Source organism: Aethalodelphis obliquidens, unplaced genomic scaffold (assembly GCF_003676395.1).
Source record: "Aethalodelphis obliquidens isolate GAN/ISIS:26980383/991018 unplaced genomic scaffold, ASM367639v1 scaffold18, whole genome shotgun sequence".
Classification (NCBI taxonomy): Eukaryota; Metazoa; Chordata; class Mammalia; order Artiodactyla; family Delphinidae; genus Aethalodelphis; species Aethalodelphis obliquidens.
This window is the reverse complement of record NW_020837962.1, coordinates 1,512,068-1,539,405: the sequence shown is the minus strand read 5'-3', so window position 1 is coordinate 1,539,405 and position 27,338 is coordinate 1,512,068. Positions and strand designations below refer to the sequence as shown.

At 41.3% G+C, this 27,338-nt stretch overlaps 1 protein-coding gene across 3 annotated transcripts in view; it reads right to left on the bottom strand.

Annotated features, from left to right (window-relative positions):
• Nucleotides 1–570: 570 nt before the first annotated feature.
• Nucleotides 571–27,338, bottom strand: part of PARN (poly(A)-specific ribonuclease) — a 167,941-nt gene continuing 141,173 nt past the window's right edge. For 2 of the 3 annotated variants that reach the window (XM_027117331.1, XM_027117332.1), the window contains 2 exons: nucleotides 17,137–17,330; nucleotides 571–1,582 (listed from right to left, as the gene is read on the bottom strand). In XM_027117331.1, the coding sequence (XP_026973132.1) occupies nucleotides 1,530–1,582; nucleotides 17,137–17,330 (247 nt within the window). In that variant the 3' untranslated portion in view covers nucleotides 571–1,529. The remainder of the gene's footprint in view (nucleotides 1,583–17,136; nucleotides 17,331–27,338) is intronic. The other variant, XM_027117333.1, reaches the window with a different exon arrangement.

The window sequence follows — 27,338 nt, the reverse complement described above, 5'->3', positions numbered from 1 at the left end:
ATGTTAAAAAATTTTTTTTAAAAAAGTGTCAGGTACTACCTGTTTCTACCCGTAGGCTTTAATGACTCAGGAGAGTCCAGCAGCGCCCTCTAACCCCCTCCTTTGTCTTTACCCTCCTGTCACACTTTCCCACTGGGCTGTGCCTGGCGACCGCGTTGAGCAGGGGTGGGAGCTCCTCATGCCAAGTCTGGGTTTATAACTTTGGGGACAAGGGGGAGGGGGAAGGGAAGATGTTAAGAGGCCCTTAATTGGGGAAAATGTTTTACAAATCTGAATTCCCACGACACCTGGGATTCTCATCAGAGCTGTAACAACTCAGATCCTTCCCACCAGAAAAAGATGCAGCCCCTCCTACACCATTTACCACGGGCTCCACTCCAGCACCAGGCATCTGACTCATCAAGGCAGGTGAAAGGGTTAGAGGTTAAAAAAAAAAAAAGAGAAAACCATAAGCAACAGGCTTAGTGACTTACAGGGCTTTTTCAAGGGTGATCTTTAGAGAGAAATATGTCTATGTAGAGATTAAGTATGTCATTCACTTATAAAAGAAGAGAAAGGAAAAAACCAAAATCCTATGAAAATTTCTTTAATTTTCATCTTTTGGAAATACATTTTTCATTTTTATTTCCACGATACAAAAATGTTAAATATCTAACAATGATCTATATGAAGCAGATCTACTGAAGCAGATCCACGAGATTCTGTCCCTGTTGTGACCTGTTTCAACAGAGAAAGGGCTGGTACAGGGTGTCGATTTGTCATGATTTCACACACATGCACACACGCCACCTCACCCTCAGATGCCACCAAACAGAGAAGACATCAGGCTAAGATAACGAAAACTGAAAGCAGTGCTACATGGGAAAACAGAAATTAACTTTTCACTCGTACACTCCACCATGAGAAACTCATATCTTAGGGGGAAAACTCTAAATAAATATGCCCCAAAGGTCAAGGCAGGTGTTGACAGCGGTAGAGATTTTCCTACTGGGAAAACAAGCTTGAGAGCCTCATATTTTCAGGCAGCGATGGTGGAAAGCAGGCAGACACAACCGAATTCTCTACTGGGAGACATACCCACGCGCTGGGGCTGCCCCCAGGACTGAGCATGAGATGGTGGATGAGAACCTCTCAAAGCAGGGAAGAGTTCAACCCCAAATCAGGATCACAGCACCTAAGAGTGTTGGCTCTTTCTGTGAAATCTCACGGCCAACCTTCCCCATCAGGTGGATTCTTAAACAAAGATTCATGACAGGAAGGGTTTCACATGAGCAACAAGTAATGACCTGGTTAATCACGTACACATGACAGCCAACGACATGCTGAGCGCCAGCAGACAGGTGATGCTAAAGAGGAAGGAACACAGCCTTGACGATAAAAACTGGGATTTTTCAGGAGACACACACTTGGTTTCAAACCCCTCCTGCACCACATTGGATTCAGTTAAACACAGTATGGCTTCCAAAAATGCCGGCTGCTTCTTTCCTTCTCAGCAACAGCACCAGCGGTTTGTTCCACTCAGGTCTTGGTTACCACGTGTCAGGGACCTCAAAGAGCTTGGCTGAGCTGTCCGAGATGCTTCCTGGTGGGAGAGGACAAAACAAGGTGAACAAGGAGAGGACCACCCCGGGGGGGAGAACAAAAAGACTAGCTGCAAAGACAGCTTTGACCAGGGCCAGGGCCTGGCGGTGGCACGGCCACAAGTGGAGAGAGTCCACGGGTGGGCCTTGCCTATGGAGAGCAGTGCCCGGCAAACAGAGGCCACACTGCGGAAACATAGCGGCAGGGCCGAGGAAGTGCCTCCCTGCTTGGGTGCCTCTTGATTTTACAGGAGTGACAGTATCTCTCAGTGAGAACACACTCTGTATTCTTTGCTAGCCAGCATGCTGGGCACTTAGTTCATTTAATCTTCATAAAAGCCCAGTTCAGGGGTACCAATATCCCCATTTTACAGATACAAGACATCTAGCGAGTGGCTGAGATGGGGTCTGGATCCTTCCACAGCACCAAGGTGGCTGGGTTCCTCTGTGCCGTGGTGACCGGCACCCAGATGAGAAATCTCAGGGGCTGGCGGCTAGACAGTGGCGGGAAGCTGACCAGTGGGAGTTCAGAGATCCCAAAAGGGGCAAAAGCAGCTTGTAGCTTTTTCCAATTTCAGCAACACTGGCTACAGTCTTCTCGGACTGAAGGGTCTCTTCCGTTACAAACAGTTTCGCCCTGAAGTTAGAAGCCCTTCTGCATTCAGCTACTTTCTGCAACAGCAGCAGCAGCACTGGGTCAGGGCCTGGACCACAAACGTCCAGATCCGAATGAATGGGAATTAAGTCAGGAAACAGCGTGTTCACGATGGAAAATGCACGACCGGGCATTCCCGTACCCGTGGTATCATGCATTATTTAAGCCCTAGAGCAGGGCTGGCAGGGAAAAGGGCAAAGCCAGCCCCAGCCGCTAACACGCCAAGAGTTCAAAAGGGGGGAGGTCTGTGATGATGCCTGAAGTGGAGAGTAACTTCTAAAAACAGAGGGGAACTCGCTCGGCTGGCAGTGGCTACTGCCAGTGACAGGAATGCCTAAAGGTAACTAGGTCCAAACACATGAAATAACACAGGGAATTCCACTAGAGTGAGAATTCCCACTTCTGCTCATTTATTGAGATAAAGTCCAGACAGACAGGATAAGAAGAGCAGGCGAGGGGTCATTTGAAGTGTTCTGCCCCAAGTCTCGTGGCTGTGTTGCACATGCATCTCTTCGGACTGCTCCTGAGAAGTGAAGATGGGCAGGAGATGGTCCACGTGACAAAGAGTGCCATGATCCAGTTAGAAAAGGAATAAAGGTTATTGAAAAATGAAACAAAACACGAACACTCCCCTCCCCAGAGCAACTAAATACTACAGACGGCCCATGATAAGACTGAAACCAGCCTGACCCCTCCTCCACCACACATTCACACAACACCTAATTGTAGGGAGGAAAATAAACATCAATAAGGGCATTTTTACAATTCACATATCAAAGAAATATTACAGCAGCCAATCTGCCATTCTAAAGGTAAAAGCCACAACGCCAAATGTGGGGAGCTGAAATAAATTAAAACTAGCTGAGAGGAAAAAAGATAAATGGCTAAAAGCAACAGCGTTGTCATATTTATAATCGCACCCGTGGTTAGCTGGATGGGAGTATATGTGAGTCTGGTGGTACGCCATCAAACGCACAGGAGCGACTCTGTGAAGAGCTAGTGAGAAATAACAGAATAAGCAAAAGCTGTGAAGTGAGGCAAGTCTGGCCTGACCATCTCACTAGCTGTAAGACTCCAAGCAACTCTCAGTGCCTCATCTATAAGATGGACTCGATGCTACTTTATGCCACCCAGGACTTCTGAGATTCAGCCAGGTTCCTGGCACAGAGCAAGTTTTTTTTTTCTTTTTTTTTTCTTTGCAGTACGTGGGCCTCTCACTGTTGTGACCTCTCCAGTTGCGGAGCACAGGCTCCAGACGCGCAGGCTCAGCAGCCATGGCTCACGGGCCCAGCCGCTCCGCAGCATGTGGGATCTTCCCGGACAGGGGCACAAATCCGTGTCCCCTGCATCGGCAGGCGGACTCTCAACCACTGCGCCACCAGGGAAGCCCCAGAGCAAGTTTTTAATGCACGTTAGGCCCCTTCCCTTAGGGATAAGGTGGCCCAACACTGAACGTGGTGGCTGCCCAGGAAGCCAACAGCCTGCAGTCAGAGAGCTGCCTAAAATGCGCAGCTGCTGAGCAAGAATGATGTGTACGGAGGAAACAGAACTTTACAAACCATGTAAAGGAGACCCAGACCAGAGGGGAGCTGGACGCCACTGCTGGTGTTTGTTCTAGCACCTTCCAGAAAGGGAGAGCTGTAGACCGTTGAAGGATCTGTCTCAAAGCTAACGGACAAAGAGCTACGGTCGGTTTTCCGGCGAACTCACTTTCACAGCCCTGTTTAGTTACTAGAGTGCAAAGAATTATTCAGGAACAATTCTTCTTTTTAAATAGATACTTCAGGACATCTGCCTCCTGCTACGATGGGCCATACCTTGCATCACATACAAAGATTAACTCTAAATGGATAGTATGTCTGCATGTAAAACCTAAAACTGGAAAACTTCTAGAAGAAAACACGAGAGAAGATCTCTGCAATCGAGTAAGGCAAAGATTTCTTAGATATGACAACAAAGGCATAATCCAAGGGAAAAAGATTGATAAATTGGATTTCGTTAAAATTTAAAACTTCTACTATTGAAAGATACTGTTAAGAGAATGAAAAGAAAAGCACAGTCTGGAAGAATCTGTAGAACACCCATAAGGACTTGTATCCTGAATACGTAAGAATACATAAGAACTCTTGAAACTGAATAAGGAGAAAACAAACAGCCCAATGAAAAAATGAGCAAAAGATCTGAACAAACATTTCATTAAAGAAATTTAAATGGACAAATAATCAAATAAAAAGATACTTGACATCATTAGTCATTAGGGAAATTCAAACCAAAGCCATAATGAGATACCAGTACACACCACTAGAATGGCAAAAAGGACAATACCAACACTGGTGAAGGTACAGAGCCACTAAGCCCTCATGCCCGGCTGGTGGGAATGCAAAATGCTGCAGCCACTTTGGAAACCAGTGGGCCAGGTTCTTATAAAATTAAACATACACTTACCACACGACTCAGTAATTCCAGCCTTAGGTATTTTCCCAAAGAAATGAACACTTAGTTCGCACAAAAACTTATACATAAATGTTTATATCTGCTAGATTCTTAGTTGCTAACAACCTAAATGTCAACAGGCAAAATGGATAAACAGTGATATGTCCATAAAATGGACTGCTACTCAGCAGAAAGAAGGAATGAGCCAGTGACATGGGCAAGAACACAGACAAACGTCAAATGTGTTAAGCTAAGTGCAAGACTCTAGGGGTTACTTATTGAATGATTCCATTTAAATGACCTTCTGAAAAAGGCAAAATTACAGGAATAGAAAGCAGATCAGCAGCTGCTGGGATCTATGGATGGGAAGGGGCTGATTGCAAAGGGGCACGAGGGAATCTTCTGGAATAACTGTTCTATTTCTTGAGCACAGTGATGGTTATTTGACTACATATTTGTCAAAATTCATCAACTTGTACACCTAAAAGTAATGACATATTGTATGTAAATTGTATCTTAATAAAGCTGACCCTGCAAAAGGTATGAGGAATGTTGTTTTAAAAAAAATCCAACAGATTTTAATATGAAATATTATGCTGATAATTAAAATTATTTGACCAAGAGTTTTTTTTTAAATGGGGGGAAAACAAGATACTAAACGACATATAGAGTATGATGCCAACTATGTATAAAAACGATAGGCAGGGGCTTCCCTGGTTGCGCAGTGGTTGAGAGTCTGCCTGCCGATGCAGGGGACATGGGTTTGTGCCCTGGTCCAGGAGGATCCCACATGCCGCGGAGCGGCTAGGCCCGTGAGCCATGGCCGCTAAGCCTGCGCGTCTGGAGCCTGTGCTCCGCAACGGGAGAGGCCACAACAGTGAGAGGCCCACGTAACACAAATTAAAAAAAAAAAAAAAAAAAAAAAAAAAGATAGGCAGAGTAAAATACTTGTTAACAGAGTATCAAGTAACTAGGGTTTAATGTTCTTTCTAGCTTCCTTCATTTTACTGATTTTCATAGTGAGCACATTATTTTTGTTAACAGAAACAACAAAAGAAACTAAAAAGTGGTAAACACAAAGGGTGATTGTTTCTGCTGATTTACCTTTCATCTAACTAGAGTTGAAAGGGAGAAACTCTGAGCTAAGACAGCTCTCCCCTCACGTGAATCTGAAAAACCACACAGCACACTGGAAATCTGCCGTCCTACCGTTTCCTACAGAGTGGAATTCTGTATAGGGCAAGATCCTCTGGGGTGCCATACAGGAGTTTTTAAGTAGGAAGTGCTCCGAAGGGCCTGGTCGTGGGGTGGTATCCACACCAAGAAAGCAGGGCTCCCCTGGATGGTGTGTGGGGAGCCCCCGAGGTATGCCTGGAGGAAGAGGGAGGTGCAGGGAGTGTGCCGCCCCACAGGGCAGCACACTCCTCAGTTAGGCTGAAATCTGCATTTTAATTGAGGAATTAAAAAGTTCTTTGGGAGGTCGCTGGACATCCCTAGCCTGGCTGCTCAGGTGACCGATAGCACCAACTGCAGATCGTGTTCCTCACTTCAGGAGACCTCCAACAGCACAAGGAGACCGCTGTTCTAGGTAGACTCCCTACTTTTATACTGTAACCCTAGGGGTTTAAGCTGGAAAGGTTCAGCAGATTAGTCAAGACTACAATAAAACCTGCGGCTCTTGGAAACCATGTAAAGCTCTAATGTGTTGGGTTTTTCTTTTTTTAATAAATTTATTTTATTTTTGGCTGCGTTGGGTCTTCGTTGCAGGCTTTTCTCTCGTTGCGGCGAGCGGGGGCTACTCTTCATTGCAGTGCACGGGCTTCTCACTGCGGTGGCTTCTCTTGTTGAGCACGGGCTCCAGGCGCGTGGGCTTCAGTGGTTGTGGTACGCGGGCTCAGTAGTTGTGGCTTGCAGGCTCTAGAGCGTGGGCTCAGCAGTTGTGGCACATGGGCTTAGTTACTCCACCGCATGTGGGATCTTCCCAGACCAGGGCTCGAACCCGTGTCCCCTGCACTGGTAGGTGGATTCTTAACCACTGTGCCACCAGGGAAGCCCTGTGTTGGATTTTAAATGTAAAGTGGAAAGGAAACTTGGAACAACTCTATCATGTGACAAAAAGTCACCAGGAACAGTCCACAGCTCGGCCCTGTTCCGTGAACACTGTCTAACAGGCACTGCCGGAGCCTCTGGCTAGTGGACAGTCCATCTTTATTTTGAGACTGGCCAGTCTCGTCAGCATCAGGCCACTGGAACACAATTCACTTACTCAGCAAGAGCAAGTGCGCTGTGGACACCCATCCATTACTGTCTGGGGAACATTTCTTGGACAGTTTACTCCAGCATAAATGGCACACAGAGCTGTTTCCTTTATATACCAATGAAGAATATACCTTGAATGCCCCAGTGGAAAGCAGACAGCATTACCAATTTACACTAACTGCAATAAATATAAAGGGAGGGGATTTATATTATACATTTGCTTCCTGAAAATAGGATAGAAACAACTACAGTTACGAGAAATATTTACTAAGTACATAACATGTACATAAAAAGCTCCAAAAGAGAATAATGTCTCGGACTTTTACTGCATGACTTCATCACAAGAAAATCCAGGTTGGTAGTTGTCTCTGATCTAGAACAGATGCCAGAAATATTCACCTTTGCAAAGAATCCTTTGTTTCCTCTAAAGTTTGGATAAACTTCACATTTTCCAGAGTGGTACAAGGCCTTTGCTCTGGATCAGACAGCCCTCCCCGCCACCCCCAATAACAGCTGTATTTGACTTTGCATATTTGTGATTCTGTGAGCCTTGGTTTCCTCTCTATAAATTAGATATAATGATATCTACACCTTACTTGGTTTTTATAACGACTAGACCATAAAGGACGTTCCTAGCACAATGTCCGGTATATAATATCAACTCAATAAATGGTTATTTCTTCTATAACTTAAGTCATTTTGTTATCTTGGAAGGTGTCCAGTACTTAACTCTTAGTGTATCTTTGATACTAAATTGTGTAACTAAGAAAAATGACACTGTTTTGTGTGGGATTTATCGAGCATCAGTGTCCCGGGATTGCTACGGTACATGATATTCTATGGCCGTACTTTGTGCTACTTTCCCCTCGGAAAACAGAACATTTCCTACAGGTGGAATGCTGTCTTTTATGTTTCTCATGCCTTCACTAGCAGTGTACTGGGCAACCAACGCACCCTAGGGAATCATCTGAGCACCTGTCAAGATAACGTCCCCAGTAGGAACGCTCAGGCTAGATGCCTTAGAACCCATCTGTGCAGGACAGACAGAGCCACACTGTACCAGACACTCTAATCCAGTTCTGGCCGACATCAATCCAGGCCCTCTTTGCTCCTGGGATTCTCTGAACCTTTGGGAGATTCATACAGACCCTTTAGAGTCCGAACTTTGTACTGTCGCTCATTTTAGGACCTCCTTAAAGTAAATGAGCGATCAAAATCATATGACTTACCAAGTCCAGCACCCGATATCTTGACCTACATCCAGCTGATACTATTAGGACTACATGCTTAAAACAAACCAGCTAAAGAGGATCCAGGAAACTTCCAGCCTTGCGTCAGAAGGTCTTAGTGAATGGTGCTCCAGAAGAAAACTCAATGATCTCAAGTTCTCTGATTCAATTAAAAGTTGTCAAGATGCTTCTCTTTTTTTAGCTGGATTGACAAAGAAGTACAAAAATCTATCTTTTTTTTTTTTTTAGCTCAAATCTTGTGGCAGTGACAGCTTTACTGTCAATGGGAAGAAAAAAAAACTATTTTAATGATGGTATTATAAATTCAAAACCCCAAATAACTCATAGAAAGTTTTCACTTAAAACGATGAAAGTTATAAAAGGAGCTAATCTACTGATGCAATCTATTATTAGGTATTTTAATACCTTTGAGACTGTGCTGAGACAGAAGGGAAAAAACCTAAAATCCTGTCCCTGAGAAGTAACAGATAAGTGAAAAAATTAAAGAGAATGATGTGAAGGAAAGCTATACAAGAGGGGAAAAGTGTCCCGCCCCGCAACATGCTTGGGGTGAGCTCTGAAAGTCATGCTAATATTTAAGATTTGTGAAGCAGGTACAATGCGGCAGTGGTAACAAGTTATCAAAGATGAAGACTAAGTATGTTACAGATTAAAAACTTCTCTAATACTTAAATGAGGGAAAGGGAGACTCACAGATTCAAGAGACAGTTAAAATACACGACCCAGACTTCAAACAAGAGTTTAAGTTTTCAGTTAAAGTTAAGCTTTAGCATAATGTATAAAAGGCATCTGTGACATTTTTGCTGCTTCTTTGATTTCATTCATATCAATGAGATTCAGAAAATGCCCTGCAGGCAGATCAAGCCACATGTAAAAAGAGGAATTAACTGAAACACAATGGATTCTTGGCTTGAGTGTGAATCAAGTTCCAGGCTTCCACTCCCATCCTTTGATTTGACTGTTGGTTCCACTAACAGGGGTGACTATCAGGAAGCAAGATAAAGGAGAGGAGTAATTTTGGCTTGCAGGCATCCCCCTCATCACGTAACTGTGCTTAAAGGTACTCACTTTATTGCAGGCCTGACTTAAGGGCTCTGTGATCTTGGGCAAGTCACATAACCTTCAAGCCTCCGCTGTTTCCTCACTCCTTTTCTTTTCTTTCTTTCATTAGTTTTTTTTTATCGAAGTATAGTTGATTTACAATGTTGTGTTAATTTCTGGTGTGCAGCAAAATGATTCATTTATATATATATTCTTTTTCATATTCTTTTCCACTATGGTTTATTACAGGATATTGAATATAGTTCCCTGTGATACACAATATGACCTTGTTTACCTATTTTACATATAGTAGTTTGGATTTGATAATCCCAAACTCCTAATTTATCCCTCTTCCACACCCTTTCCCCTTTGGTAATCATAAATTTTTTTTCTATGTCTGTGAGTCTGTTTCTGTTTTGCAAATAAGTTCATTTGTATCATATTTTAGATTCCACATGTAAGTGATATCACATGGTATTTGTCTTTCTCTTTCTGACTTACTTCACTTAGTATGATAATCTCTAGGTCCATCCATGTTGCTGCAAATGGCATTATTTCGTTCTTTTTTTATGACTTAGTAGTATTCCATTGTATACATGTACCACATCTTCTTTCCATTCATCTGTTGATGGACATTTAGGGTACTTCCATGTCTTGGCTACTGTAAACAGTGCTGCTATGAACACTGGGGTGCACATATCTTTTCGAATTAGAGTTTTCTCCAGATATATGCCCAGGAGAGGGATTGCTGGATCATATGGCAACTCTATTTTTAGTTTTTTAAGGAACCTCCATATGGTTTTACATAGTGGCTGCACCAATTTACATTCCCACCAACAGTATAGGAGGGTTCCCTTTTCTCCACACCCTCTCCAGCATTTGTTATTTGTAGATTTTTAATGATGGCTATTCTGACCAGTGTGAGGTGATACCTCATTGTAGTTTTGATTTGCATTTCTCTAATAATTAGTGATATTGAGCATCTTTTCATGTGCCTGTTGGCCATCTGCATGTCTTCTTTGGAGAAACGTCTACTTAGGACTTCTGCCCATTTGTTGATTGTATTGTTTTGTTGTTGTTGTTGTTGAGTTGCATGAGCTGTTTGTATATTTGGGAAATTAAGCCCTTGTTGGACGCATCGTTTGCAAATATTTTCTCCCATTCTGGAGATTGTCTTTTCATTTTCTTTATAGTTTCCTTTGCTGTACAAAAGCTTGTAAGTTTGATTAGATCCCACTTGTTTATTTTTCTTTTTATTTCTACTGCCTTGGGAGACTGACCTAAGAAAACATTGCTACGATTTATGCCAGAGAATGTTTTGCCTATGTTCTCTTCTAGGAATTTTATGGTGTCATGTCTTATATTTAAGTCTTTAAGCTATTTTGAATTTATTTTTGTGTATGACGTGAGGGAGTCTTCTAACTTCACTGATTTACATGCAGCTTTCCAGTTTTCTCAACACCACTTGCAGAAGACACTGCCTTTTCTCAGGCATCAGTTTTCTTAATTGTAAAATGGACCATCACGCCTACTTCAGAGATTTAAACAAAAGCATTTCCATCAAGCATGAAGTGCAGGGGTGGGGGTGGGGTGGATGAATTGGGAGATTGGGATTGACATATATACACTACTATGTATAAAATACATAACTAATGAGAACCTACTGTATAGCACAGGGAACTTTACTCAGTGCTCTGTGGTGACCTAAATGGGAAGGAAATCTAAAAAAGAGGGGATATATGTATATGTGTAACTGAATCACTTTGCTGTATAGCGGAAACTAATACAACATTGTAAAGCAACTATACTCTAATAAAAATTAATTAAAAAAAATAAAGATAGGATCCGAACATGCCACATCTAAGGAACTCAGGATGGTGGAGTGGCTGCCTTCACATGTGATGTAGGCTCCTATGTCAGAGAAGAGGCGAAGGCTCTAAGAGTCCATATTTTTAGGGGAGAGAGCAGAAGCAAGAAGACCCACAATCCTGCAGCCTGTAGAAAGAAAACCACATTCACAGAAAGACAGACAAAATGAAAAGGCAGAAGACTATGTACCAGATGAAGGAACAAGATAAAACCGCAGAAAAACAACTAAATGAAGTGGAGATAGGCAACCTTCCAGAAAAAGAATTCAGAATAATGATAGTGAAGATGATCCAGGACCTCAGAAAAAGAATGGAGGCAAAGATGGAGAGGATGCAAGAAATGTTTAACAAAGACCTAGAAGAATTAAAGAACAACAAACAGAGATGAATGATACAATAACTGAAATGAAAAATACACTAGAAGGAATCAACAGCAGAATAATAGGCAGAAGAACGGATAAGTGACCTGGAAGACAGAATGGTGGAATTCAATGCTATGGAACAGAGTAAAGAAAAAAGGATGAAAAGAAATGAAGACAGCCTAAGAGACCTCTGGGACAACATTAAACACACCAACATTTGCAATATAGGGGTCTCAGAAAGAGAAGAGAGAAAGAAAGGACTCAAAAAAAATATTTGAAGAGATTATAGTGGAAAACTTCCCTAACGTGGGAAAGGAAAGAGCTGCCCAAGTCCAGGAAGCACAAAGAGTCCCAGGCAGGATAAACCTAAGGAGAAACATGCCGAGACACATAGTAATCAAACTGACAAAAATTAAAGACAAAGAAAAATTATTAAAAGCAACAAGGGAAAAATGACAAATAACATGCAAGGGAACTCCCATAAGGTTAACAGCTGATTTCTCAGCAGAAACTACAAGCCAGAAGGGAGTGGCATGATATATTTAAAGTGATGAAAGGGAAGAACCTACAACCAAGATTACTTTACCTGGCAAGGATCTCATTCAGATTCAACGGAGAAATCAACTGCTTTACAGACAAGCAAAAGCTAAGAGAATTCAGCACCACCAAACCAGCTTTACAACAAATGCTAAAGGAACTTCTCTAAGTGGGAAACACAAGAGAAGAAAAGGACCTACAAAAACAAACCCAAAACAATTAAGAAAATGGTAATAGGAAAATACATATTGATAATTACCTTAAATGGGAATGGATTAAATGCTCCAACGAAAAGACACAGGCTCACTGAATGGATACAAAAACAAGACTCATATATATGTTGTCTACAAGAGACCCACTTCAGACCTAGGGACACATACAGACTGAAAGTGAGGGAATAGAAAAAGATACTCCATGCAAATGGAAAACAAAAGAAAGCTGGAGTAGCAATACTCACATCAGATAAAACAGACTTTAAAATAAAGAATGTTACAAGAGACAAGGAAGGACACTACATAATGATCAAGGGATCAATCCAAGAAAAAGATATAACAATTATAAATATATATGCACCCAACATAGGAGCACCTCAATACATAAGACAACTGCTAACAGCTATAAAAGAGGAAATCGACAGTAACACAGTAATAGTGGGGGACTTTAACACGTCACTTACACCAATGGATAGATCATCCACACAGAAAATTAATAAGGAAACATAAGCTTTAAATGACACAACAGACCAGATAGATTTAATTGATATTTACAGGACATTCCATCCGAAAACAGTGATTACACTTTCTTCTCAAGTGCACACGGAACATTCTCCAGGATAGATCACATCTTGGGTCACAAATCAAGCCTTCATAAATTTAAGAAAACTGATATCACATCAAGCATCTTTTCCGACCAAAACGCTATGAGATTAGAAATAAATTACAGGGAAAAAACCATAAAAAACATAAACACATGGAAGCTAAACAATAAACAATACATTACTAAATAACCAAGATATCACTGAAGAAATCAAAGAGAAATCAAAAAATACCTAGAGACAAATGACAACGAAAACATGATGATCCAAAACCTATGGGATGCAGCAAAAGCAGTTTTAAGAGGGAAGTTTATAGCAATACAATCATACCTCAAGAAACAAAAAAAAATCTCAAATAAACAATCTAACCTTACACCTAAAGGAACTAGAGAAAGAAGAACAAACAAAACCCAAAGTTAGCAGAAGGAAAGAAATCGTAAAGATCAGAGCAGAAATAAATGAAATAGAAACAAAGAAAACAATTGCAAAGATCAATAAAACTAAAACCTGGTTCTTTGAGAAGATTAACAAAATTCATAAACCTTTAGCCAGACTCATCAAGAAAAAGAGATAGAGAACTCAAATCAATAAAATTAGAAATGAAAAAGGAGAAGTTACAACAGACACCACAGAAATACAAAGCATTGTAAGAGACTACTACAAGCAGCCCTATGCTAACAAAATGGACAACCTGGAAGAAATGGACAAATTCTTAGGAAGGTATAACCTTCCAAGAGTGAACAAGGAAGAAATAGAAAATATGAACAGTCCAATCACAAGTAATGAAATTGAAACTGTGATTAAAAAATCTTCCAACAAACAAAAGTCCAGGACCAGGTGGCTTCACAGGTGAATTCTATCAAACATTTAGAGAAGAGCTAACACCCATCCTTCTCAAACTCTTCCAAAAACTGCAGAGGAAGGGACACTCCCAAACTCATTCTATGAGGCCACCATCACCCTGATACCAAAACCAGACAAAAATACTACAAAAAAAGAAAATTACAGACCAATATCATTGATGAATATAGATGCAAAAATCCTCAACAAAATACTAGCAAACAGAATCCAACAACACATTAAAAGGGTCATACACCATGATCAAGTGGGATTTTTCCTAGGGATGCAAGGATTCTTCAATATATACCAATCAATCAATGTGATACACCATATTAACAAACTGAAGAATAAAAACCATATGATCATCTCAATAGAGGCAGAAAAAGCTTTTGACAAAATTCAACACCCATTTATGACCAAAAAAACTCTCCAGAAAGTGGGGATAGAGGGAACCTACCTGAACACAATAAAGGCCATATATGACAAACCTACAGCAAACATCATTCTCAATGGTGATAAACTGAAAGCATTTCCTCTAAGATCAGAAACAAGACAAGGATGTCCACTCTCGCCACTACTATTCAACATAGTTTTGGAAGTCCTAGCCATGGCAATCAGAGAAGAAAAAGAAATAAAAGGAATACAAATTGGAAAAGACGAAATAAAACTGTCACTGTTTGCAGATGACATGATACTATATATAGATAATCCTAAAAATACTACCAGAAAACTACTAGAGCTAATCAATGAATCTGGTAAAGTTGCAGGATACAAAATTAATGCACAGAAATCTATGCACTATACACTAACCTATACACTAACAACAAAAGATCAGAAAGAGAAATTAAGGAAACACTCCCACTTACCATTGCAACAAAAAGAATAAAATACCTAGGAATAAACCTACCTAAGGAGGTAAAAGACCCATACTCAGAAAACTATAAGACACTGATGAAAGAAATCAAAGATGACACAAACAGATGGAGAGATATACCATGTTCTTAGAAAAATCAATATTGTAAACATGACTATACTACTCAAAGCAATCTACAGATTCAATGCAATCCCTATCAAATTACCAATGGCATTTTTACAGAACTAGAACAAAAAAATCTTAAAATTTGTAATGGAGACACAAAAGACCCTGAATAGCAAAAGCAGTCTTGAGGGAAAAAAACGGAGCTGGAGGAATCAGACTCCCTGACTTCAGACTATACTACAAAGCTACAGTAATCAAGACAATATGGTACTGGCACAAAAACAGAAATATAGATCAATGGAACAGGATAGAAAGCCCAGAGATAAACCCATGCACCTGTGGTCAACTGATCTATACAAAGCAGGCAAGGATATACAATGGAGAAAAGACAGTCTCTTCAATAAGTGGTGCTGGGGAAACTGAACAACATGTAAAAGAATGAAATTAGGACACTCCCTAACACCATACACAAAAATAAACTCAAAATGGATTAAAAACCTAAATGTAAGACTGGACAATATAAAACTCTTAGAGGAAAACATGGGAAGAACATACTTTGACATAAATCACAGCAAGATCTTCTTTGACCCACCTCCTAGAGTAATGGAAATAAACAAAAATAAACAAATGGGTCCTAATGGAACTTAAAAGCTTCTGCACAGCAAAGGAAACTACAAACAAGACGAAAAGACAGCCCTCAGAATGGGAGAAAATACTTGCAAACGAATCAACGGACAAAGTATTAATCTCCAAAATATATAAACAGCTCATGCAGCTCAATATTTAAAAAACAAACAGCCCAATCAAAAAGTGGGCAGAAGACCTAAATAGACATTTCTCTAAAGAAGACATACAGATGGCCAAGAGGCACATGAAAATCTGCTCAACATCACTAATTATTAGAGAAATGCAAATCAAAACTACAATGAGGTATCACCTCACGCCAGTTAGAATGGGCATCATCAGAAAATCTACAAACAACAAAAGCTGGAGAGGGTGTGGAGAAAAGGGAACCCTCTTGCACTGTTGGTGGGAATGTAAATAGATACAGCCACTAAGGAGAGGTTCCTTAAAAAACTAAAAATAGAATTACCATATGACACAGCAATCCCACTACTGGACATATACCCTGAGAAAACCATAATTCAAAAAGACACATGTGCCCCAGTGTTCACTGCAGCACTATTTACAGTAGCCAAGTCATGGAAGCAACCTAAATGCCCATCAACAGATGAATGAATAAAAAAGATGTGGTACATATATACAATGGAATATTACTCCACCATAAAAAGGAACAAAATTGGGTCATTTGTAGAGACATGGATGGACCTAGAGACTGTCATACAGAGTGAAGTAAGTCAGAAAGAGAAAAACAAATATCATATATTACCGCCCATTTGTGTAATCTAGAAAAATGGTACAGACGAACCGGTTTGCAAAGCATAAGTAGAGACACAGATGTAGAGAACAAATGTATGGACACCAAGGGGCGAAAGCAGGGTGTGATGAATTGGGAGATTGGGATTGAAATATATACACTAATATGTATAAAATAGATAACTAATAAGAACCTGCTCTATAAAAAATAAATTCGTTTAAAAAAAAACAGAAAAAATAAAGAAAAAAAAATAAAAGCATGAAGTGCAGTGCAGGGTCATCAGCAAACACCTGGTCAGCAGTGGCTGTAATTTCTGTCACCATGTCTGCTAGCTGACCAGGTTCTGGCCCGATCTCCTGAGCAGGGCCTTTCACAGATGCTGGCTTCCCAGCAAGCCCCTTCCTTGCCTGGTACTCGGGTCCTGCAGAGGGTCTGTGCACCAAGGGCTGGGTTAGCTCATGGGGCCTCCACAGCATGTCTGGAGGACAGAGAGGATACGGGACTTGGCTCACCTTCTCATTCTGCTCTTACTAGCTACCTGGACCTGCATATTTCTTCGCCTCTCTGAGTCCAGACTTCTGCATCACTAAAACAAGGATGAGTCCCTATGTCAGGGCTGTTGTGAGAATGAAATTCAATCAGGAAAGAGAAGGTTCCAGTGTCTAGCACACAGTAGGCATACAACATGTGTTCATTTCCTGTTTCTTTTACTCCTTACATAATTCTGCTTACGAGAGAAATTCAGGTGGCCTGGGGTTTTGCTGGGAACAGTGAAAACTCTGCTACTGAAAATAACACATGTAGGAGTAGGCCTCTGTGCAAATTCACATATACATTTAAAATACTGAGGTGACTTTACATACATCAGCAAAGCCTCTAAACCGTGGAGGACAGAGAGAAGGTTACCAAAACAGACTTAACCATCTTTAACAAGGAGGCCCCCACCAAGCCTCACTCTATCAAGAGCCAGGGCTTTTCGGAGATTCCTCAAATTAAATTAAAATGATCTGAAAAACATCTGGTCCCGTTTTAGGCTTTGTTATCGACTGAAGCCCTGCTATAATCTCTCCCCCCAAATAAGAGTTTCTAGAACATTAAAGAAGACACAGCTCTAGAACCTTAGTGAGATTCAATACACACCTGTCGGAGAAAGGTCCTTCTTCATCCTTTTTAATTTCTTGGCCTTTTTCCTTCCCTCTGAGAGGGATTCTGCACAGGGATCTGTCTGCTCAAGCTCAGTGTCAGAAATCTCCCCTGATACTCTGGCCTCCAGGACACCTTCTGCTTGACTGGGACTCAGATTTCTCTTTCCTACTGTGCTGGTGGCTGTGAGACTGAAATGCAAGTGGAACAACATGAAAGGTGTTGAGAGTAAGTGGAAGACTAAACCTATAAAAATATTTTAACACTCTTAATTCTATTAGCACTTAACTAGCAATCAAACAACATGGGTAGCTGCTGCCTGGAGGTGCAAGTTGAAGACCTTACTGTGAACTGAAGTCTGAAAGTTTACCCACAACAAGCTTATTCAGAAGAAACTTCTACACCAGGCTTGTGCACAGATATACACAAATCTAAGCTGTTCATAGTGTTTAAAAGAAAAAAATTTTAAAGAAAATTCCTGGTCTTTATTTTGATAGAGTTACCCTAACAGAAGAGTAGAATAGTAGAGCAACCATAACAAAATAACAGTCTGGATTACATTAAATCACAAGACAGCACTGTTACTTGCATGCTGCCTGATGGATACACAGTAGAGCAGGAGAATTCTTGAGTCTGCTGGCTGTCACACCGCTCGTGCATTTGAACACTTAAAAGGTATACCCCACCTTCATATAATTCTCTTCCATTCCAAAAAGGTGACTTGTCAAGATTATAATTAAACCTGGCTTCATTTTAAAAGCTTTATAGGATTTGACATGTTGAATTAGATCAGGTTACATGTCCTGATTCTCCTTAAGAAAATATGTTCCCTGAATCAGAACTTGATAATAACAGAGACCACAGGGCCAGTGTGAGTCCTGTCTCCTCTAAATGAGTCTTATAAACAGGTTTTTTTTTTATAGCCCCCACGTTATGAAAAGCATAAAGAATCTAGTCATTCCCCCTAAGGGAGGCCATTCAGGCACAGAGTGGGGTGTGGAGAGGGAGAGAGAGAGAACATGAGCAAGCTCCTGTGTCAGCCCTCCCTAGGAAGTGAACGCTTTATTTTATTTTTAAATATATTTATTTATTTACTTTATTTTTGGCTGCATTGGGTCTTGGTTGCTGTGAGTGGGCTTTTTCTCTAGTTGTGGCAAGCGGGGGCTACTCTTCATTGCAGTGTGCAGGCTTCTCATTGCGGTGGCTTTGTGTGGAGCATGGGCTCTAGGCATCTGGGCTTCAGTAGTTGTGGCACATGGGCTCAGTAGTTGTGGCACGTGGGCTCAGTAGTTGTGGATTGCGGGCTCTAGAGTGCAGGCTCAGTAGCTGTGGTGCACGGGCTTAGTTGCTCCATGGCATTTGGGATCTTCCTGGACCAGGGGCTCAAACACGTGTCCCCTGCAATGGCAGGCGGATTCTTAACCACTGTGCCACCAGCAAAGTCCCGAAGTGAACGCTTTAAAATGTTACATATCAAAAACTTGGGGGACTTCCCTGGTGGTCCAGTAGTTAAGACTCTGCGCTCCCAATGCTGGTGGCAGGGTTCGATCCCTGGTCAGGGAACTACATCCCACACGCATGCCGCAACTAAGGGTTCGCATGCCACAGCTAAGGAGCCTGCCTGCCGCAACTAAGACCCGGCACAGCCAAATTAAAAAACAAGAACAAAAACAAAAAACTCGGGCTACCCGATGATTCAAGTTCTGCAATGTTACTCTTCCCTGTTCCTTACACTTCCTCACTCATGTGAAGAAGGTGGTGGTGCTCAGAAGCCATAGGAAGCAGAACAGAGAGAGCTCAGAGCAGCTGGCCTGTTAAGCCTGGCTGGCCAGCCTCCCGCTGTCATCTCTTCACCTGTGTTATATGCAGCTTTTGGAAACATCTTTTATTGCGGGGATATGAAGAAAAGGAGAATACCAAAGGTAGTATTTTGGGGGGAGAGTTATTAGAAATTCATGCTAGGGGACTTCCGGGAAGATGGCGGAAGAGTAAGACGCGGAGATCACCTTCCTCCCCACAGATACACCAGAAATACATCTACACGTGGAACAACTCCTACGGAGCACCTACTGAACGCTGGCAGAAGACCTCAGACCTCCCAAAAGGCAAGGAACCCCCACGTACCTGGTTAGGGCAAAAGAAAAAAATAAACAGAGACAAAAGGATAGGGACGGGTCCTGCACCAGCGGGAGAGAGCTGTGAAGGAGCAAAAGTGTCCACACACTAGGAAGCCCCTTCGCGGGCGGAGACTGCGGGTGGCGGAGTGGGGGAGCTTGGGTGCCGCGGAGGACAGCACAGCAACAGGGGTGCAGAGGGCAAAGCGGAGAGATTCCAGCGCAGAGGATCGGGGCCGACCGGCACTCACCAGCCGAGAGGCTTGTCTGCTCGCCCGCCGGGGCGGGTGGGGCTGGGAGCTGAAGCTCCGGCTTCTGTCGGAGCGCCGGGAGAGGACTGAGGTTGGCGGCGTGAACACAGCCTGCAGGGCGTTAGTGCACCGCGGCTAGCCGGGAGGGAGTCTGGGGAAAAGTCTGGACCTGCCGAAGAGGCAAGAGACTTTTTCTTCCCTCTTTGTTTCCTGGTGCACGAGGAGAGGGGATTAAGAACGCTGCTTAAGAGAGCTCCAGAGACGGGCGCGAGCCGCGGCTAAAAGTGCGGAGCCCAGAGACAGACATGAGACGCTAAGGCCGCTGCTGCTGCCGCCAGGAGGCCTGTGTGCGAACACAGGTCACTATCCACACCCCCTTCCGGGGAGCCTGTGCAGCCCGCCACTGCCAGGGTCCCGGGATCCAGGGACAACTCCCCCGGGAGAACGCACAGGGAGAACGCACAGCGCGCCTCAGGCTAGCAACGTCACACCGGTCTCTGCCGGCCGCAGGTCCGCCCCACACTCCGTGACCCTCCCTACCCACCCCCCCCACCCACCCAACCCCCCCGGCCTGAGTGAGCCAGAGCCTCCGAATCAGCGGCTCCTTTAACCCCGTCCTGTCTGAGCAAAGAACAGACGCCCTCCGGCGACCTACACGCACAGGCGGGGCCAAATCCAAAGCTGAGCCCCTGGGAGCTGTGAGAACAAAGAAGAGAAAGGGAAATCTCTCCCAGCAGCCTCAGAAGCAGCGGATTAAAGCTCCACAATCAACTTGATGTACCCTGCATCTGTGGAATACATGAATAGACAACGAATCATCCCAAATTAAGGAGCGGTGTGGATGAAAGGCTCTTGGTGCTGCAGCCAGGAGTTAGTGCTGTGCCTCTGAGGTGGGAGAGCCAACTTCAGGACACTGGTCCACAAGAGGCCTCCCAGCTGCACATAATATCAAACGGCGAAAATCTCCCAGAGATCTCCATCTCAACGCCAGCACCCAGCTTCACTCAACGACCAGCAAGCTACAGTGCTGGACATCCTATGCCAAACAACTAGCAAGACAGGAACACAACCCCATCCATTAGCAGAGAGGCTGCCCAAAATCATAATAAGTCTACAGACACCCCAAAACACACCACCAGATGTGGACCTGCCCACCCGAAAGACAAGATCCAGCCTCATCCACCAGAACACAGGCACTAGTACCCTCCACCAGGAGGCCTACACAACCCACTGAACCAACCTTAGCCACTGGGGACAGACACAAAAAACAACAGGAACTACGAACCTTCAGCCTGCAAAAAGGAGACCCCAAACACAGTAAGATAAGCAAAATGAAAAGACAGAAAAACACACAGCAGATGAAGGAGCAAGATAAAAACCCACCAGACCTAACAAATGAAGAGGAAATAGGCAGTCTACCTGAAAAAGAATTCAGAATAATGATAGTAAAGATGATCCAAAATCTTGGAAACAGAATGGACAAAATGCAAGAATCAGTTAACAAGGACCTAGAAGAACTAAAGATGAAACAAACAATGATGAACAACACAATAGATGAAAAATACTCTAGATGGGATCAATAGCCGAATAACTGAGGCAGAAGAACGGATAAGTGACCTGGAAGATAAAATAGTGGAAATAACTACTGCAGAGCAGAATAAAGAAAAAAGAAAGAAAAGAACTGAGGACAGTCTCAGAGACCTCTGGGACAACATTAAACACACCAACATTCGAATTATAGGGGTTCCAGAAGAAGAAGAGAAAAAGAAAGGGACTGAGAAAATATTTGAAGAGATTATAGTTGAAAACTTCCCTAATATGGGAAAGGAAATAGTTAATCAAGTCCAGGAAGCACAGAGAGTCCCATACAGGATAAATCCAAGGAGAAATACGCCAAGACACATATTAATCAAACTGTCAAAAATTAAATACAAAGAAAGCATATTAAAAGCAGCCAGGGAAAAACAACAAATAACACACAAGGGAATCCCCATAAGGTTAACAGCTGATCTTTCAGCAGAAACTCTGCAAGCCAGAAGGGACTGGCAGGACATATTGAAAGTGTTGAAGGAGAAAAACCTGCAACCAAGATTACTCTACCCAGCAAGGATCTCATTCAGATTTGATGGAGAAATTAAAACCTCTACAGACAAGCAAAAGCTGAGAGAGTTCAGCACCACCAAACCAGCTCTACAACAACTGCTAAAGGAATTCCTCTAGGCAAGAAACACAAAAGAAGGAAAAGACCTACAATAACGAACTCAAAACAATTAAGAAAATGGGAATGGGAACACACATATCGATAATTACCTTAAATGTAAATGGACTAAATGCTCCCACTAAAAGACACAGATTGGCTGAATGGATACAAAAACAAGACGCATATATTTGCTGTCTACAAGAGACCCACTTCAGACCTAGAGACACATACAGACTGAAAGTAAGGGGATGGAAAAAGGTATTTCATGCAAATGGAAACCAAAAGAAAGCTGGAGTAGCAATTCTCATATCAGACAAAATAGACTTTAAAATAAAGACTATTAGAAGAGACAAAGAAGGACACTACATAATGATCAAGGGATCGATCCAAGAAGAAGATATAACAATTGTAAATATTTATGCACCCAACATAGGAGCACCTCAATACATAAGGCAAATACAGACAGCCATAAAAGGGGAAATCGACAGTAACACATTCATAGTATGGGACTTTAACACCCCACTTTCACCAATGGACAGATCATCCAAAATGAAAATAAATAAGGAAACACAAGCTTTAAATGATACATTAAATGAGATGGACTTAATTGATATTTATAGGACATTCCATCCCAAAACAACAGAATACACATTTTTTTCAAGTGCTCATGGAACATTCTCCAGGATAGATCATGTCTTGGGTGACAAATCAAGCCTTAGTAAATTTAAGAAAACTGAAATTGTATCAAGTATCTTTTCCGACCACAACGCTATGAGACTAGATATCAATTACAGGAAAAGATCTGTAAACAATACAAACACATGGAGGCTAAACAATACACTACTTAATAACGAAGTGATCAGTGAAGGAATCAAAGAGGAAATCAAAAAATACCTAGAAACAAATGACAATGGACACACAACGACTCAAAATCTATGGGATGCAGCAAAAGCAGTTCTAAGAGGGAAGTTTATAGCAATACAATCCTACCTTAAGAAACAGGAAACATCTCGAATAAACAACCTAACCTTGCACCTAAAGCAATTAGAGAAAGAACAAAAAAACCCCAAAGTTAGCAGAAGGAAACAAATCATAAAAATCAGATCAGAAATAAATGAAAAAGAAATGAAGGAAATGATAGCAAAGATCCATAAAACTAAAAGCTGGTTCTTTGAAAGGATAAACAAAATTGACAAACCATTAGCCAGACTCATCAAAAAAAAAAGGGAGAAGACTCAAATCAATAGAATTAGAAATGAAAAAGGAGAAGTAACAACTGACACTGCAGAAATACAAAAGATCATGAGAGATTACTACAAGCAACTCTATGCCAATAAAATGGACAACCTGGAAGAAATGGACAAATTCTTAGAAAGGCACAACCTGCCAAGACTGAATCAGGAAGAAATAGAAAATATGAACAGACCAATCACAAGCACTGAAATTGAAACTGTGATTAAAAATCTTCCAACAAGCAAAAGCCCAGGACCAGATGGCTTCACAGGCGAATTCTATCAAACATTTAGAGAAGAGCTATCACCTATCCTTCTCAAACTCTTCCAAAATATAGCAGAGGGAGGAACACTCCCAAACTCATTCTACGAGGCCACCATCACCCTGATACCAAAACCAGACAAGGATGTCACAAAGAAAGAAAACTACAGGCCAATACCACTGATGAACATAGATGCAAAAATCCTCAACAAAATACTAGCAAACAGAATCCAACAGCACATTAAACGGATCATACACCATGATCAAGTGGGGTTTATTCCAGGAATGCAAGGATTCTTCAATATACGCAAATCAATCAACGTGATACACCATATTAACAAATTGAAGGAGAAAAACCATATGATCATCTCAATAGATGCAGAGAAAGCTTTTGACAAAATTCAACACCCATTTATGATAAAAACCCTGCAGAAAGTAGGCATAGAGGGAACTTTCCTCAACATAATAAAGGCCATATATGACAAACCCACAGCCAACATCGTCCTCAATGGTGAAAAACTGAAAGCATTTCCACTAAGATCAGGAACAAGACAAGGTTGCCCACTCTCACCACTATTATTCAACATAGTTTTGGAAGTTTTAGCCACAGCAATCAGAGAAGAAAAGGAAATAAAAGGAATCCAAATCGGAAAAGAAGAAGTAAAGCTGTCACTCTTTGCAGATGACATGATACTATACATACAGAATCCTAAAGATGCTACCAGAAAACTACTAGAGCTAATCAATGAATTTGGTAAAGTAGCAGGATACAAAATTAATGCACAGAAATCTCTGGCATTCCTATACACTAAGGATGAAAAATCTGAAAGTGAAATCAAGAAAACACTCCCATTTACCATTGCAACAAAAAGAATAAAATATCTAGGAATAAACCTACCTAAGGAGACAAAAGACCTGTATGCAGAAAATTATAAGACACTGATGAAAGAAATTAAAGATGATACAAATAGATGGAGAGATATACCATGTTCTTGGATTGGAAGAATCAACATTGTGAAAATGACTCTACTACCCAAAGCGATCTACAGATTCAATGCAATCCCTATCAAACTACCACTGGCATTTTTCACAGAACTAGAACAAAAAATTTCACAATTTGTATGGAAACACAAAAGATCCCAAATAGCCAAAGCAATCTTGAGAACGAAAAACGGAGCTGGAGGAATCAGGCTTCCTGACTTCAGACTATACTACAAAGCTACAGTAATCAAGACAGTATGGTACTGGCACAAAAACAGAAATATAGATCAACGGAACAGGATAGAAAGCCCAGAGATAAACCCATGCACATATGGTCACTTATCTTTGATAAAGGAGGCAGGAATGTACAGTGGAGAAAGGACAGCCTCTTCAATAAGTGGTGCTGGGAAAACTGGACAGCTACATGTAAAAGTATGAGATTAGATCACTCCCTAACACCATACACAAAAATAAGCTCAAAATGGATTAAAGACCTAAATGTAAGGCCAGAAACTATCAAACTCTTAGAGGAAAACACAGGCAGGACACTCTATGACATAAATCACAGCAAGGTCCTTTTTGACCCACCTCCTAGAGAAATGTAAATAAAAACAAAAGTAAACAAATGGGACCTAATGAAACTTGAAAGCTTTTGCGCAGCAAAGGAAACCATAGAGAAGACCAAAAGACAACCCTCAGAATGGGAGAAAATATTTGCAAATGAAGCAACTGACAAAGGATTAATCTCCAAAATTTATAAGCAGCTCATGCAGCTTAATAACAAAAACACAAACAACCCAATCCAAAAATGGGCAGAAGACCTAAATAGACATTTCTCCAAAGAAGATATACAGAGTGCCAACAAACACATGAAAGAGTGCTCAACATCACTAATCATTAGAGACATGCAAATCAAAACTACAATGAGATATCATGTCACACCAGTGAGAATGGCCATCATCAAAAAATCTAGAAACAATAAATGCTGGAGAGGGTGTGGAGAAAAGGGAACCCTCTTACACTGTTGGTGGGAATGTAAATTGATACAGCCACTGTGGAGAACAGTATGGAGGTTCCTTAAAAAACTACAAATAGAACTACCATATGACCCAGCAATCCCACTACTGGGCATATACCCTGAGAAAACCATAATTCAAAAAGAGTCATGTAACAAAATGTTCATTGCAGCTCTATTTACAATAGCCCAGAGATGGAAACAACCTAAGTGTCCATCAATGGATGAATGGATAAAGAAGATGTGGCACATATATACAATGGAATATTACTCAGCCATAAAAAGAAACGAAATTGAGCTATTTGTAATGAGGTGGATAGACCTAGAGTCTGTCATACAGAGTGAAGTAAGTCAGAAAGAGAGAGACAAATACCGTATGCTAACACATATATATGGAATTTAAGAAAAAAAATGTCATGAAAAACCTAGGGGTGAAACAGGAATAAAGACAGACTTACTAGAGAATGGACTTGAGGCTATGGGGAGGGGGAAGGGTAAACGGTGACAAAGCGAGAGAGAGGCATGGACATATATACACTACCAAACGTAAGGTAGATAGCTAGTGGGAAGCAGCCGCATAGCACAGGGAGATCAGCTTGGTGCTTTGTGACCGCCTGGAGGGGTGGGATAGGGAGGGTGGGAGGGAGGGAGACGCAAGCGGGAAGAGATATGGGAACATATGTATATATATAACTGATTCATTTTGTTGTGAAGTTGAAACTAACATACCATTGTAAAGCAATTATACTCCAATAAAGATGTTAAAATGAAAAAAAAAAAGAAATTCATGCTAAAGTTCACTGTTTAAAAACTGATAATACCTTTAAAATTTTCTTAAAGACTAAAACAATTTTCAGCTGGTTTCAGAAAATTTGGAAAATTCAGGAAGTGTTAAGTAAGAAAATAGTAAGGACACACCTATCCATTGTGAAAGGGTAAGAGGCCTAAATATTCCTCTGTGCTGTAAACCCTGGAACCTAGCAGCCTCTGAGATGTAAATGTTTAATGAAAACTCAGCTGGAACCACCAGCATTCAAAGTACTTCAAGAAATACAAAGTCCTGAAATAGCCCCAACTGCACATAGGAATCTAGCAGATGATAAAGGTGGTATCTCAAATTACCGGGGCAGAGATGAACTTCCAAAAAAATGGTGGTGGACAACAGGAAAAAGATAAGTTAGGCCCATCCTTCACCCATAAAAAAGAAAAAAACGCCAAAATGGATTAGATATCTAAATGTGAAAAATGAAACGATACAAATACTGAAGGAAAACATGGATGATTCCTCTAAAACCTGGGTGTCGAAAAAGGCTTTACTATAACTCACAATCCAAATTTATAAGAAGATTTATAAATTTGATCACATAAAAATCTTTTGCATGGCTATCAATAACATGAGCAAAGTCAAAAGACAAATGACAAACCAGGAGAAAATATTTGTAACATATATCACAGATAAAGGGCTAATGTCCCTAATACACAAGTAACACTCAAAATTGAAGAAAAAAACCCCAAAATCCTACAGGAAAATGGGCAAAGCTATGAATAAATAGCTCACCCCACACACACACACACACACACACACACACACACACACACACACACACACTCACACACACACACCCCTTAAACACATGAAAAGATGTTCAACTCCATTCATGATGCAAAATAAAATGATACTGAAATATCATTTCTCACCCACTAGATTGGCAAAAATATCCAAAAGATTGATGAAATATTCTGTTGTTGAGAGTGGGGAAATAGGCACTCATACATTGCTGGTGACAATGAAAAATGGTACAACTCACTCTTACAGAAGGGAATGTGGCACTATTTAACAAAACTTTATATCCATTTACTCTTTGAGCCAGCAATCCCACTTCTAGGAACTCAGAAGATGCACCTCCAACAATGCAAAAATACTTATGTACAAGATTACTCACTGCAGCTTTATTTGTTGTTATGATATATTATTGCCAAGTTCCTAAATGTCTAAGCATAGGAAATTGGTTGAATAAACTATGCAATGTACAGTCAATGTAACTAAGCAGTTACAAGAAAGAATGAAGATCTCAAAGAACAGATATGAAATTATTTCCAGTGAAGAAAGCAAAGTGCAAAAGGGCAATTTATTCCAGTCTTGG